This window comes from Bufo bufo, chromosome 1 (genome assembly GCF_905171765.1).
Source record: "Bufo bufo chromosome 1, aBufBuf1.1, whole genome shotgun sequence".
Lineage (NCBI taxonomy): Eukaryota > Metazoa > Chordata > Amphibia > Anura > Bufonidae > Bufo > Bufo bufo.
The window spans coordinates 453,911,701-453,926,804 of NC_053389.1; the positions used below are offsets into that span (position 1 = coordinate 453,911,701).

A 15,104-nucleotide genomic window follows, 5' to 3' on the forward strand; every position below is an offset into this window, starting at 1 on the left:
GGAAGGGGGCAAATGGCCCAGATGGGAAGTGGTTAAGGACCAAGCGGCAAATCCTGCAGACTGCCAATCGTGGGAATATTATCTTCTTCTTAATTCTATCATTCATCATCAGGGTCCCTTTAAAACTATTCATTTTTTATGAAAACATGTTCTCAGTTTTGAGATATAACAAAAATTAAGGTAACCAGTCATACAGAATACTAACTAGGAAGGCTTCTCATGAAAGCAGAAAATGCAATACTCCTATGAGTAATGCATAAGGCAGTTTATTGATGTCAAGTGCCAAGATAACAAAATATTCCACATCTCTGGGGTGAATAGTATTTAAAATATGACACTACAGAGATAAGAATCTGCCTGACGGTCCATGATGTGTTCATTATGAGTTAAACATTTGTTTTTCATTTTCTACTCTGTTACATGTTATATGTTACATATAAAAATCTCAAGAGCACAGTTTTTGGCTGTATACCAAGCTTATTCTGAAAACACCTTGTTTCTTATTTGCTACTATTTCTCTCCAGCCGACGGACTGTCAGGACGGGCTGTAGAAATCATCCTGTCGGTTACACTATGTGTGCTTTCTGTGATACTACTTGTGGCAGCAATTTATGCTTTTGCAAGGTAAGATCTCTATTCCTTTAGATGTGTTTGTAAATATATTTTATTACTGAATATGAAACAGTATGGCTTATGCTTTTATAGTTCACTAAATCTGAATGTAAAAATGTTGCATTAAAAGGTAGTACTCAGAAGTTAGTGGTTTGAGAGACTAAATGATATGTAGTTACAGTACAAATATATTTAGCATGATAATGGGAATGTGTCGTCAGAACATGACATATTTTTAAATCAAGTCAATTAAGTTTTATGTAGATTTTTTGTGATAGTATTTTTAATTTTCAAGGTCACAATTAAAAGTAAATAAAATACTAAAATCCTACAGTTTTCACACTGGCAACAAAGCCTAATAATATGCTGATTATTCATGTTCTGTGGGGATCACTTTCCAGCAGTCTTTTCAATACAGTTATGAGCAGGATTACTTTGAAAGACAACACAGAGTCCACTATTCAAAATAGTCACCCTCCCTCCCTCACCCTCCCTGCACAAAGGCCTCTGTACGGTCACAGAGCATATCTATATGCTCCCAAAGTGAATAAGGTCAGCTCATGTTTATTGTGTATATGGTCCATGTGGCTGCTGTAAAGCACATCTTAAAATACTGCACTGTTCCTATAATCATGTACAGAAAATAGAATGTGAAAAAACTATAATCAGAAAACTATAGAAAAAAAATACTAATTAGAATAATTATTAATAAGGAGAATAATTATAAATATACGTGTCACTATCTTCTTTTTCCATATTTTGTGCCCTATAAGACGCACAAGGCCCATAAGACGCACCTAGGTTTTAGAGGAGGACAATAAGAAAACAATGTTTCATTAGACCTCAGTTCAGACCACCAGTCAGACCCCCAATGTTAATCAGACCTCAGATTACAACCCCAATCAGACCCCCAATGTTAATAAGACCCCAATAAGATCTCAGAATAGACCCCAAATCAGACCTCAGCTCAGACCCCAATCTGAATGACCCCCAATCAGCCCTCAGGTAAGAGCCCCATGCCTCTCATGAGCCCCCATATGATTCTCATCAGCCCCAATGCCTCTCATCATCCCCCATATCAGCCACCATTGCCATATTTCAGCCCCCATGGTCATATTTCAGCCCCCATTACCATAGTTCAGCCTCCATATCAGCCACCATTGCCATATTTCAGCCCCCATTGGCATATTTCAGCCCCCATAATAGACCCATTGCCATATTCCAGCCCCCATGGCCATATTCCAGCCCCCATTGCCATATTTTAGCCCCCATATCAGCATCCATTGCCATATTTTAGCCCCCATGACTCTCATGTGCCACATAAAACAAAAAATCCACTGACCTCTCCTGCTCCGGACACCGCCTCTCCTCCAGCACAATCCTCTACCTCCTGCCGTCAGCTGTGCTGTAACCCAACGTATACAGCGCGAGGTCACAGAGCGCCCTCACGCTGTGCGCAGCCACTGCACAGCCGAAAGGCGGGGACCAGGAAGTGGTGTATACAGAGTCTTCACCGCTTCCTGGTCCTGTGGTACTAATGAGCGCTTCTATAATGGAAGCGCTCCTTAGTATTCGCCCCATAAGACGCAGGGGCATTTTTCCCCCCAAAAAAATTAATCTTATGGGGCAAAAAAATGCGGTAATTAGCTAAAATATAGGTGATACAGTCATTGAAAAATGAATCAATCACTGCCTATTTCTGTGTGCCAACAATTGGTTTGGGACCGATCTATCATGACTATTTTCAGGGAATGGCATGGAACCCAGTTGTAAAGAACTTTAAAATTTCCCTTGGATTAAATATGTAATTAGGGAAAAAAGGGAATTAATAGGAACAGGGATTAGGGTTTTCTCAGGGTGGTTGTAGCTTCCCTCTGCATGCCAAAGCCACTGCAGTCACACTTGCAGAATATACCACTGTCCCTGTTCGCAGCTCTACATGCAACCCGCCCTGAAAAAGGCACCCTAAAGTTGCAAGACACTTCCTAACAGTGTCCCTGCATAAAATTCATCTCAAGACACAAGTAGCTAATCGAAGAGGTAGCATGAAGTCTGTGTACAGGTATGGCAATAGCCTGTTCTAGCGTGAAGTCCAGCATAACACAGCAATAAACATACTAGGAGTAATCATGATGAAAATAAGACAAGAATAAGCAAGGATGCTTTGTTCTACAAGATGCAGGTCTTGTGAGTGGTATATGCAGTTTATTATAGCAATATTGAGGTATTGCTGTACATGTGTTGATTTGACTCAACGTTCCCATCATTTTCCAACATGGAATCCATACATCTATTAACATTTCCACATGCACTCAAAGATATCATTTTATCTTTTCCTTGTTTAGAATTAGGCAAAAGCAAAAGGAGGGTGGAACATACTCACCACGAGATGCTGAAATAATTGATACTAAATTCAAACTAGACCAGTTAATCACAGTGGCAGACTTGGAACTAAAGGATGAGAGATTAACACGGTAAGCATACTCATTTGACAAAACAGTAGTCCAAGAGGTCACCAGTCATGACCCCACCATGACCTTTACTTGTTTGGAAGTGTTTGTCCTGCTCGTATTTACATAGGTCAGTACTATCCTCTTTCAAAGGCTGACCTGTGTCTTTCAAACCCTATAAGTAGAATTTAGAACTGTACTCCTTTTACTACATCTCAGCAGACTGAAGATGGATTTGTCCATAACAGTGTACTTTACCATAATGTAAAAAAAAAATTATGTTATTATATGAAAATACAATTACATACATTTAGAACACCTTAGATATGCTACTAAATTGCTAAGGTCATGAGTAGTGTTAAGCGAATAGAAGCATCCGAAGTGTAATTTGATCTGAAGTTTAAGAGAAATATGATTCGTCACAAAGCCGAATTTCCTCTCGCTTTGTGGTAACAAATCATTTTTCCAAAAATGGCGGCTAGAGTTGTCTTAGAAAGAACGGCAAAAAAAAAATACTCACCTCATCTACTTGCTCGTGCAGAGGTAGTCCGCACCTCTCGAGTGGAAAAGATCTGCAGAAGGACCTGCGCTAAGTGTGATGATGTCACTGCACTCTCCCAAGTTGATGTCATCGTCACCACGTGATCAAGCTGTGAGCGCACGGTGACATGATCCTACTCAGCGCAGGTCTTTTCCACTCAAGAAAGGAGCAAACTGCCTCTGTGCGAGCAAGTGTATGATGTGAATTTAAAGCTGTGCTGCATTTGGTTGCTTTTAGGCAGTTTCATAAAACTTGCGTATCGCTTGTACTATATACAGACATGTATATCTGCTTAGATTGCATGAATAAATTGTCCCATAATACATTTAAACTACTTTAGAACTAGTTCTTGCTTATGGGTAGATCACCTACAAAACTCGGTTGCCCAAATTCACGCCTCTAAGGGCAACTTACATTTTAAAATATTTGGTTGATGATTCTATATATTATATAGATTTCTTCACACTTCACATTATGCCAAGGTTTTTTGAAGCAATTTTCTGAAAGCACAGGAAAACTCTTTATGCAACAGTTTTATGGAACAGCGACATCACGGCAACATGTGAATAAACCATTATGATGTTGACGCCACTCAAAATATATCAATAGAACAAAAGGCATACTCATTCCAAAATGCAATCCATACAAGGCCAATAAATGTTTACTTCTTGCTCAGAACCTTGCAAAAGTGTTAAATGACACATTAAATGGTCTTCAAGAGCCTTTCTCTGAACACATTACTCCTGCTTCATGACCACCTATTGGAAAGGTCATTTCCAGTGCCCTAATGCTCTGAATCATTGACTTCTAATGGATCTGACTAAGCAAGGTTAATGTTGTAGGATGATACTGTACACAGCTATTTCAACAAGTACCTGGTGGGCTGTTAAACAAGATCATGTCTTCTGAATAAACACTTAAAGGCTTGTCCTCTGAAGAATGCATTAAAAACAAGTGTGAAGCGCTCCTGCCTGTATACTAGAAGCAGAATAACCTTTAGGTACATCTTACAGTAATTATTAGCACAGCAGATATCTGGATGAATTAGGAAATACTGTAAGTCTCCTTGATTACAAAATAATAGTAAATAATAATGAAAATTTTATTTTTATACTCACAATGAGCATGCGCACTGCTGCTTTATTCATATCTATGGGACTGCTGGACATAGTTGAGTGCTTGTCATTGGCAGTCTGTAGCAGACAGAATGAATGGAGCGGCAGTGCATATGCCTAACCTGCTCCGATCATTTTGGGGGTACGGAGTTCCAGTTCTCGCAATTGGCAGAGGTCTCAGTGATCAGATCTCTACTGAAATAATACTTACCTCCTATCCTGTGGTGTAAAAATAAGACCAAAAAGTCACTAAAGCCTTATTCTGACTTTTTAAAGCCAAAAAGGGGTGCAGGACTTGGAAGATCTATGTACATTTGAACAATTTAAAATTAAGCGACACACATTTATTTCCTATTGCTTATATAATGGCAACATGTCCCCCAGAGCTGTACGGAGATTGTCATCACAATCAAATTTCCCTATTTCAAACTCACTTACTATGGCCCATTTCATGGAAGGCCAATGGACCTATCAGCATATTTTTACAGCAGGAGGAAACCTGAGTACCTGGAAAGTGTAATTTTCATTACCAATACTTGCCATGATGGTTGTGCGCCGCATTGGCCATAGCTGTCATGAGCCTCAGTGAGTGATTGCAGAAGTGGTCATCATTTGTCATTTACTGTATGTCAACCCCGGACCAGGAAGTGGAGATCCGGTGAGCATCAGAGTAGCAGCGGCAGGATAAGTATTGAATGTTTCATTTTTTTTACACCATTCTGAGCATTTTATTTAAATTTTGTCCCCACCAGACAGGCTCTTTGACGTCATGCAAATCTGAATACAGAATTAGATCAATGTGTAAACTGAAATTTGTTGTCGGTTATTTACCTCAAATTACATTTGTAAAATGTACAACCATGTTAGATCCATAACCATGGTAAATTTCTGGCAGGTATAAGGCTATGTGTACACTTTCAGAGTTTACCTATGACTAATCCAATGAGTACATTTAACCCCTTAGGGACTTAGGACGTACCGGTACGCCACGTTTGCCGAGTCCTTAAGGACTCAGGACGTACCGGTACGTCCTAAGTTTAAAAAAAGATTGCGGCGCGGCGGGGGTTAATTGTGACAGGATGCCCGCTGAAATCAGCGGGCATCCTGTCACAATGCCGTATTCAGACCTGCGGTTTGCTGCTTTACCTGCGGTTTGCGGCGGCGATCGGGTGTGCCATCGGGTCCCCATGCGGCTTTAGGGGGGACCCGATGGCATGGAAGACAGCGCGATGTCTAAGGAAGGCATCGCACTGCCTTCCGGTGACGAGCCTGTGAGATCCAGCCCCCTGGATCTCACAGGCCGGAAGCTGTATGAGTAATACACACAGTATTACTCATACAGCCAATGCATTCCAATACAGAAGTATTGGAATGCATTGTAAAGGATTAGACCCCCAAAGGTTCAAGTCCCAAAGTGGGACAAAAAATAAAGTGAAAAAAAAAAAGTTGAAAAAATAAAGTTTTCCCCCCAAAAAATTAAAAGTTTCAAGTAAAAATAAACAAAAACAACATTTTCCCCAAATAAAGTAAAAAAAAATGGTAAAAAATAGGGGGGGGGGGAAGTATACATATTAGGTATCGCCGCGTCCATATCGACTGGCTCTATAAACATATCACATGACATAACCCCTCAGATGAACATCGTAAAAAATAAAAAATAAAAACTGCTAAATAAACCATTTTTTTGTCACCTTACATCACAAAAAAGTACAACAGCAAGCGATCAAAAAGGCGTTTGCCCACCAAAATAGTACCAATCTAACTGTCACCTCATCCCGCAAAAAATGAGCCCCTACCTGAGACAATCGCCCAAAAAACAAACAAACTATGGCTCAGAATATGGAGACACTAAAACATAATTTTTTTTGTTTTAAAAAAGCTGTTTTTGTGTAAAACTAACATAAATAAAAAAAAGTATACATATTTGGTATCGCCGTGCTCTATAAAAATATCACATGACCTAACCCCTCAGATGAACACCGTAAAAAATAAAAACTGTGCTAAATAAACCATTTTTTGTCACCTTACATCACAAAAAGCGATCAAAAAGTCATATGCACCCCAAAATAGTGCCAATCAAACCGTCATCTCATCCCGCAAAAAATGAGACCCTACCTAAGATAATCGCCCAAAAACGTTAAAAACTATGGCTCTCAGAATATGGAGACACTAAAACATGATTTTTTTTGTTTCAAAAATGATATTATTGTGTAAAACTTATAACTCTATAAAAATATCACATGACCTAACCCCTCAGATAAACACCGTAAAAAATAAAAAATAAAAACTGTGCTAAATAAACAATTTTTTGTCACCTTACATCACAAAAAGTGTAATAGCAAGCGATCAAAAAGTCACACGCACCCCAAAATAGTGCCAATAAAACCGTCATCTCATCCCGCAAAAATCATACCCTACCCAAGGTAATCGCCCAAAAACTGAAAAAAATGATGGCTCTCAGACTATGGAAACACTAAAACATTATTTTTTTTGCTTCAAAAAAGAAATCATTGTGTAAAACTTACATAAATAAAAAAAAGTATACATATTAGGTATCGCTGCATCCGTGACAACCTGGTCTATAAAAATATCACATGATCTAACCTGTCAGATGAATGTTGTAAATAACAAAAAATAAAAACTGTGCCAAAACAGCTATTTCTTGTTATCTTGCCTCACAAAAAGTGTAATATAGAGCAACCAAAAATCATACCCTAAACTAGTACCAACAATACTGCCACCCTATCCCGTAGTTTCTAAAATGGGGCCACTTTTTTGGAGTTTCTACTCTAGGGGTGCATCAGGGGGGTTTCAAATGGGACATGGTGTCAAAAAGTCCAAATCTGCCTTCCAAAAACCGTATGGCATTCCTTCCCTTCTGCGCCCTGCCGTGTGCCGGTACAGCTGTTTACGACCACATATGGGGTGTTTCTGTAAACTACAGAATCAGGGCCATAAATATTGAGTTTTGTTTGACTGTTAACCCTTGCTTTGTTACTGGGAAAAATTGATTAAAATGGAAAATTTGCCAAAAAAATGAAATTCAGAAATTTCCTCTCCATTTGCCAATAACTCTTGTGGAACACCTAAAGGGTTAACAACGTTTGTAAAACCTGTTTTGAATACCTTGAGGGGTGTAGTTTCTTAGATGGGGTCACTTTTATGGAGTTTCTACTCTAGGGTTGCATCAGGGGGGCTTCAAATGGGACATGGTGTCAAAAAAACCAGTCCAGCGAAATCTGCTTTCCAAAAACCGTATGGCATTCCTTTCCTTCTGCGCCCTGCCGTGTGCCCGTACAGTAGTTTACGACCACATATGGGGTGTTTCTGTAAACTACAGAATCAGGGCTATAAATATTGAGTTTGGTTTGGCTGTTAACCCTTGCTTTTTAACTGGAAAAAAAAATATTAAAATGGAAAATCTGCCAAAAAAGTGAAATTTTGAAATTGTATCTCTATTTTCCATTAATTCTTGTGGAACACCTAAAGGGTTAACAACGTTTGTAAAATCAGTTTTGAATACCTTGAGGGGTGTAGTTTCTTAGATGGGGTCACTTTTATGGAGTTTCTACTCTAGGGGTGCATCAGGGGGGCTTCAAATGGGACATGGTGTAAAAAAAAACAGTCCAGCAAAATCTGCTGTCCAAAAACCGTATGGCATTCCTTTCCTTCTGCGCCCTGCCGTGTGCCCGTACAATAGTTTACGACCACATATGGGGTGTTTCTGTAAACTACAGAATCAGGGCCATAAATATTGAGTTTGGTTTGGCTGTTAACCCTTGCTTTGTAACTGGAAAAAAATTATTAATATGGAAAATCGTATCTCTATTTTCCATTAATTCTTGTGGAACACTTAAAGGGTTAACAACGTTTGTAAAATCAGTTTTGAATACCTTGAGGGGTGTAGTTTCTAGAATGGGGTCATTTTTGGGTGGTTTCTATTATGTAAGCCTCGCAAAGTGACTTCAGACCTGAACTGGTCCCTAAAAATTGGGTTTTTGAAAATTTCTGAAAAATTTCAAGATTTGCTTCTAAACTTCTAAGCCTTGTAACATCCCCAAAAAATAAAATATCATCAATATGATCCAATCATGAAGTAGACATATGGGGAATGTAAAGTAATAACTATTTTTTGAGGTATTACTATTATAGAAGTAGAGAAATTGAAACTTGGAAATTTGCAATTTTTTACAAATCTTTTGTTAAATTTGGTATTTTTTTATAAATAAAAATAATTTTAATAATTTTTTTTACTTCATTTTACCAGTGTCATGAAGTACAATATGTGACAAAAAAACTATCTCAGAATGGCCTGGATAAGTCAAAGCGTTTTAAAGCTATCAGCACTTAAAGTGACACTGGTCAGATTTGCAAAAAATGGCCAAGTCCGTAAGGTGAAATAGGGCCGAGTCCTTAAGGGGGTTAAAAAAACAAAAACCATCAGAAATGTAAGGCTGAAGCTCCTATTTCTGCTACAGAGGTACCAGTGGATCCGTGTAAGGATTACCCATAGTGGGGTTAATGCATAGATTCTCCTTGCCTTCATTACACTAAAGGCCTAATTTGCATATTACAAAAAGAATCATAAGTCAGGAATGAAGCCTCAGATCAACAAAATAAAGCAACTTTTTAATCAGGTGAACCACAGCTATTTGTCTATGCAAACAGTGATAGGGAGGTCGCTGGTGACCGATTCCCTTTACTAAAGAGGAGCTTGTACAGTGTATGTGTTGTGACTTCTGCACTGAAAATGAGGATTGAGACACACTGGATTTCAAGATAAGTTGCAATTAAAAATCAACTACCAAACTTATTCACCAAAGTCTCGCAAGACTTTGGGAATAACTGACTTCACCTCGTCGGAGGCCATACCTTTTAATTCTGTAAGGAGACGGATCTAGGATGTAGGATTCGAAGCTCGCTTCGCACACCACTAGTTGCAATACCAGACACAATCCATAGATAGGTGTCACACTACTTTTAGCAGTTACATCACCAATTTATTTTAGAATCATACTACAATTTTAATTAATATTTACCACAATTTTATTGAAATGTAAGGAATATTTTCATTCACTAAAATAATCACAATTGCTTGCATCTATTTTAATGTATACTTTGTTATCTTCTGATGAAATTTAGGATTTGATTTTCTAGTATATTTGTCATATGCTAAAATGCGAGCTGATTCTGAATATTTATGTGTTCAACTTTATAATTGTGCTGTAGGCATACAGCAGCATTGCAGTATATCTTCATCTTTTAACACTATGATATTTTAGATTTAGCATTCTTTAGTAATTAGTTTCTGAATATGGAGTGAGCTCCATTTTCTTATACAGAACTTATACTGCAATTCAGAGTTAAATGTGCAAGATTTCAGTTTTTAAAGACAGATAATGAAATTTATGCTTGCTATGTGCATTTTCTGTTTTTATAATAAGTATGTTGGAAACTTGATAACCCTCCCATTAGTTAATCCCACCCACATTTCTCACTATTTTTGAAAAGTGGCTAGAGAGAAGTTGCAAATATGAGAGCAAATAAAGCTCAAGGCAGTAGATAAATTTGCCCCATGGAACTCAATTTGTGCTACCTGAAACCATTCCTAGGGTGAGCTCAGGACCTCTGATCAAACTATTCATATTACGGTCAATTTATGTATAATAGCACCAAAGCTCCCTCTAGTGATGGCTGATGACTGTGAGAATATTAATCAAATGTCTTTAAACAAACAAATATTCAAAAAGGGTCCAAAAACAGAGCCTGGAAACTATAGGCCGGTAAGTTTAACATTTGTTGTGGGTAAATTGTTTGAAGGTTTTCTGAGAGATGCTATGTTAGAGCATCTCAACGGAAATAAACAAATAACGCCATATCAGCATGGCTTCATGAGGGATCGGTCATGCCAAACTAATTTAATCAGTTTCTATGAGGAGGTAAGTTCTAGACTTGACAGCGGCGAATCAATGGATGTCGTATATCTGGACTTCTCCAAAGCATTTTACACTGTACCACATAAAAGTATATAAAATGAGAATGCTCGGACTGGGAGAAAACGTCTGTATCTGGGTAAGTAACTGTCTGAGGGATAGAAAACAGAGGGTGGTTATTAGTGGTACACACTCAGATTGGGTCACTGTCACTAGTGGAGTACCTCAGGGGTCAGTATTGGGCCCTATTCTCTTCAATATATTTATTAATGATCTTGTAGAAGGCTTGCATAGTAAAATATCAATTTTCGCAGATGACACTATACTGTGTAAAGTAATTAACACTGAAGAGGACAGTATACTACTACAGAGTGATCTGGATAGACTGGAGGCTTGGGCAGATAAGTGGCAGATGAGGTTTAACACTGACAAATGTAAAGTTATGCACATGGGAAGGAATAATGCAAGTCACCCGTACATACTAAATGGTAAAACACTCGGTAACACTGACATGGAAAAGGATCTAGGAATTTTAATAAACAGCAAACTAAGCTGCAAAACCCAGTGTCAGGCAGCTGCTGCCAAGGCCAATAAGATAATGGGTTGCATCAAAAGGGGCATAGATGCCCGTGATGAGAACATAGTCCTACCACTTTACAAATCATTAGTCAGACCACACATGGAGTACTGTGAACAAGGCAGACATAGCAGAGCTGGAGAGGGTCCAGAGGAGGGCAACTAAAGTAATAACTGGAATGGGGCAACTACAGTACCCTGAAAGATTATCAAAATTAGGGTTATTCACTTTAGAAAAAAGAAGACTGAGGGGAGATCTAATTACTATGTATAAATATATCAGGGGTCAGTACAGAGATCTATCCCATCATCTATTTATCCCCAGGACTGTAACTGTGACGAGGGGACATCCTCTGCGCCTGGAGGAAAGAAGGTTTGTACACAAACATAGAAAAGGATTCTTTACGGTAAGAGCAGTGAGACTATGGAACTCTCTGCCTGAGGAGGTGGTGATGGTGAGTACAATAAAGGAATTCAAGAGGGGCCTGGATGTATTTCTGGAGTGTAATAATATTACAGGCTATAGCTACTAGAGAGGGGTCATTGATCCAGTGAGTTATTCTGATTGCCTGATTGGAGTCGGGAAGGAATTTTTTATTCCCCTAAAGTGGGGAAAATTGACTTCTACCTCACAGGTTTTTTTTTTGCCTTCCTCTGGATCAACTTGCAGGATGACAGGCCGAACTGGATGGACAAATGTCTTTTTTCGGCCTTATGTACTATGTTACTATGTTAAAAGACCAATGTGATTTAAAAGTTTGTGTTTATTTAGATGATTTTTCATTAGTGCTTTTTATACAGTAACATTTAATTACATCATTATCAGAGCAGTCCACAATAGTAATTAATTAATTTTTACTTCCAGATATTCTTCATTTTTCTTTAGACGCAAGGACATATATGTCATCCAGTAAGTCAGTAATGGTTTAGTTGTGTGCATTTACATCCACAATATCTTGTATTTCCAACAAGCTTTTCGACTGGAAGCTTAGATGGAAACACAAGACTTTAGGTAGTATATGGTTATGGAGACAAAACAACACCTAAATATTATCATTGTTTCATATTAGTGAACATCAAAATCAACAAGCATTTATACAATGCATTGGGAAAGTCTTCAGACCCTTTCCATTTTTTTTTCACATTTTATTATGTTGCAGTAGGGTAGAGCGAATCAGGTTCAGATTGCTGTATCTGAACCTGATTCTTTTAAAAACTTTAAGAATATGGGCTCTGTCCTACTGTGAAATGTATGTCCTCTGCAGAGGTCTTTCTGAAGTTTAATCATATATCCCAAGACTTACTTTTGTCTTGTAAATTGCCGTAATTTGGTGTAAATTACTTTATCAAAATACGCAGCTGAACTCGGCTTCGTTAATGAGGCACACAGCCGATTTCAGCTTAGTTGTTTGATACAATAACTTATGCGAATAAATGAAATGATACATGATAGAGGCGAGACTAAGTAAGTTTCGCATTATTTGCTGAAACTTCGGAAAGATCTCAGAGGCCATACATTTTACAGTAGGACAGAGCCCATATTCTAAACAAAGTTTTTAAAAGAATCGGGTTCGGATACATCAATCCAAACCTGATTCGCTCAACCCTATGTTTCAGCCTTGTGCTAAAATAAAAAAATAAAAAATCAAGTTTCCTGCTGTATAACAATACATCCGTTCAAACTTTCGAAAACCTGTCTCAAAAGTTTTGTATTCCTCATAGAGATTTCTTTAAATATCTGAGAATTAGATATGCCCTCTCCATGCCATCCATATCCACCTTTATGTTTCCTACTCCAGTACATGATTTATTTTCATCACCTAGGCCCTCCATCAAATGTGTCTCCTTCTTTTATGGCATCCTAAATTCCCCAGATATAACAATAAAACCTCCATTTCTTTTGCAGTGGGAGGGGGAGCTGGGGGTGACATATACCGTAGAGGAATGGTACACAGCCTTTCCCATAGTTAAGCAGGTGACTAAAGGAGCTACACATTGGGAGACAGCGTTTAAAATATTGCTCTGCCGGTATCTCACCAGCACACATACTCTCCATATTGTTGGAGGAATTGTGGCCTCATTGGCACATACAGTACAAACCTGTCTGATGGGATTGCCTCCTTGTTGCTACCTTCTGGAATGTGGTCTTTCTTCTCCTTCAAAATATTACAGGCTGCGTGATCCCCATTATCCCATCTCTAGCCTTATGTTTTGTAGGCCTGGTAGACTTACCCCCACAAATGCAGACAATCTGTGGCCAAATAATATTAGTTGCCAGGGCTATGATAGCGAAATCTTGGAAGTCTAGTTCACCACTGATGATTCGTGAGTTGAACCCCAATATTCAGTTCAATTTATTAAATTAGAGTTCTTTGCTACAAGAACAAACTCACAAGCTAAATTTAATCAGAAATTAGACCTTTGGGGAAAATTCCCGAAGCTCTAATTGTTCTACATTTTGTTTAGAGAGATTGGTATTTAAACTCGGATATTTCTGTGACCAGACTTGGCTGAAGGTTTAGCTTCCAACAAGACAATGACCTTAAGTACACAGCCAAGGAAACAGAGACGAGGCTTAAAAATAACTCTGTGAATGTCCTTGAGTGGCTTGGCCAGAGCCCTGACTTGAATCCAGTGGAACATCTGCGGAGAGACCTGAAAATGGCTGTCCACCAATGTTCCCCATCCATCCTGACAGAGCTTGAGAGGTTCTGCAGAGAACAATGGCAGAAAATGCCTAAATCCAGATGTGCAGATGTTCTGGCAGCATACTTAAAAGCCTGGAGGCTGTAATCACTGGCAAAGTTGCATCAACTAAGTACTAAGTAAAGGGTCTGAATACTTATATCAATGCATTGTTTTAGTTTCTCTTTTTGGATTAATTATCGTAGATTTTGAACATTCTATTTTCATGTTCTCATTATGGAGAATGGAGTGCAGAATGATGGGGAAGCTTTGAATAAGTTTTTATATTAGCACAAGGCTGAAACATAACAAAATGTGAAAAAGTTAAAGGGTCTGAAGACTTTCCGAATACACATTGTATCTAACTTATTATACATAGTTCAATATTTAAAGATGTATGTATATGTCATTAACCATATACTATGCAATATATTATATGCCTGTTAGCATTTCAGGATAAAGTATAGGCTAATTGTATTACATGTTATGCTTGAAGTGTGTAGTCCATAAAAGAGTAGCAAATATTTGTAATTTATCATTTAAATGTTCATTCTACTTACAAAAAGCAGTTATTTTTTCATCATTTTTCCTCTATTCATACCAATAATTGCTACGTCAATTGGCCTTACTTCAGTGAAGTGTCTGAATAATAACCTTTACATTATATTCTCTTGAGTAAGAATTTGTAATATGTTTTAATTACAAAAAGTCTCCAAATAATATAGTGATTTGGGATATATACTGTACTTCTTTCAGTCCAGTAGAGATAATCTGATCATTTTTTTGTTGTTGACTGCTTTTTAACAGCTGTCAATTTTAATAGGTATGTAAGGGATTTATAATTGTGAAAATTAAAATATAAATAGTTTGTTTTGCACCTACCTACCTACCAATTTTTTTGGGGTTAAATAAAGCCCAATATGTTTCAACTGCAAACAATTAACATATTTTGTGTCTTACTGAGAATAATATTTAGTTCAATGCATGAAAGTATTCACACAAGTGTTGTAGTATTTTATGTTCAGTTTTAAGTTCTTCCAAACACTTATCCTTCATTGTTCTTTTAAGCCCCATTCCCTCTGAAGAAAAGTCTAATAAGAAGATTAAATGCAGATGTAGCTGGCAACAAGCTTCCACTTCACAGTTGCTTTCATCTGCAAGGCATTGTACTGCTTTGTTCTTTCCCAGAGGA

General features: G+C 37.9%; 1 protein-coding gene across 3 annotated transcripts in view; it reads left to right on the top strand.

The window, feature by feature from the left end:
• Positions 1-15,104, top strand: part of PTPRQ (protein tyrosine phosphatase receptor type Q) — a 538,157-nt gene that overhangs the window by 456,026 nt on the left and 67,027 nt on the right. For 2 of the 3 annotated variants that reach the window (XM_040408453.1, XM_040408462.1), the window contains exons 53-54: positions 525-624; positions 2,958-3,086. In XM_040408453.1, the coding sequence (XP_040264387.1) occupies positions 525-624; positions 2,958-3,086 (229 nt within the window). Of the gene's footprint in view, positions 1-524; positions 625-2,957; positions 3,087-12,092; positions 12,138-15,104 lie in introns of all 3 variants that reach the window. The other variant, XM_040408443.1, reaches the window with a different exon arrangement.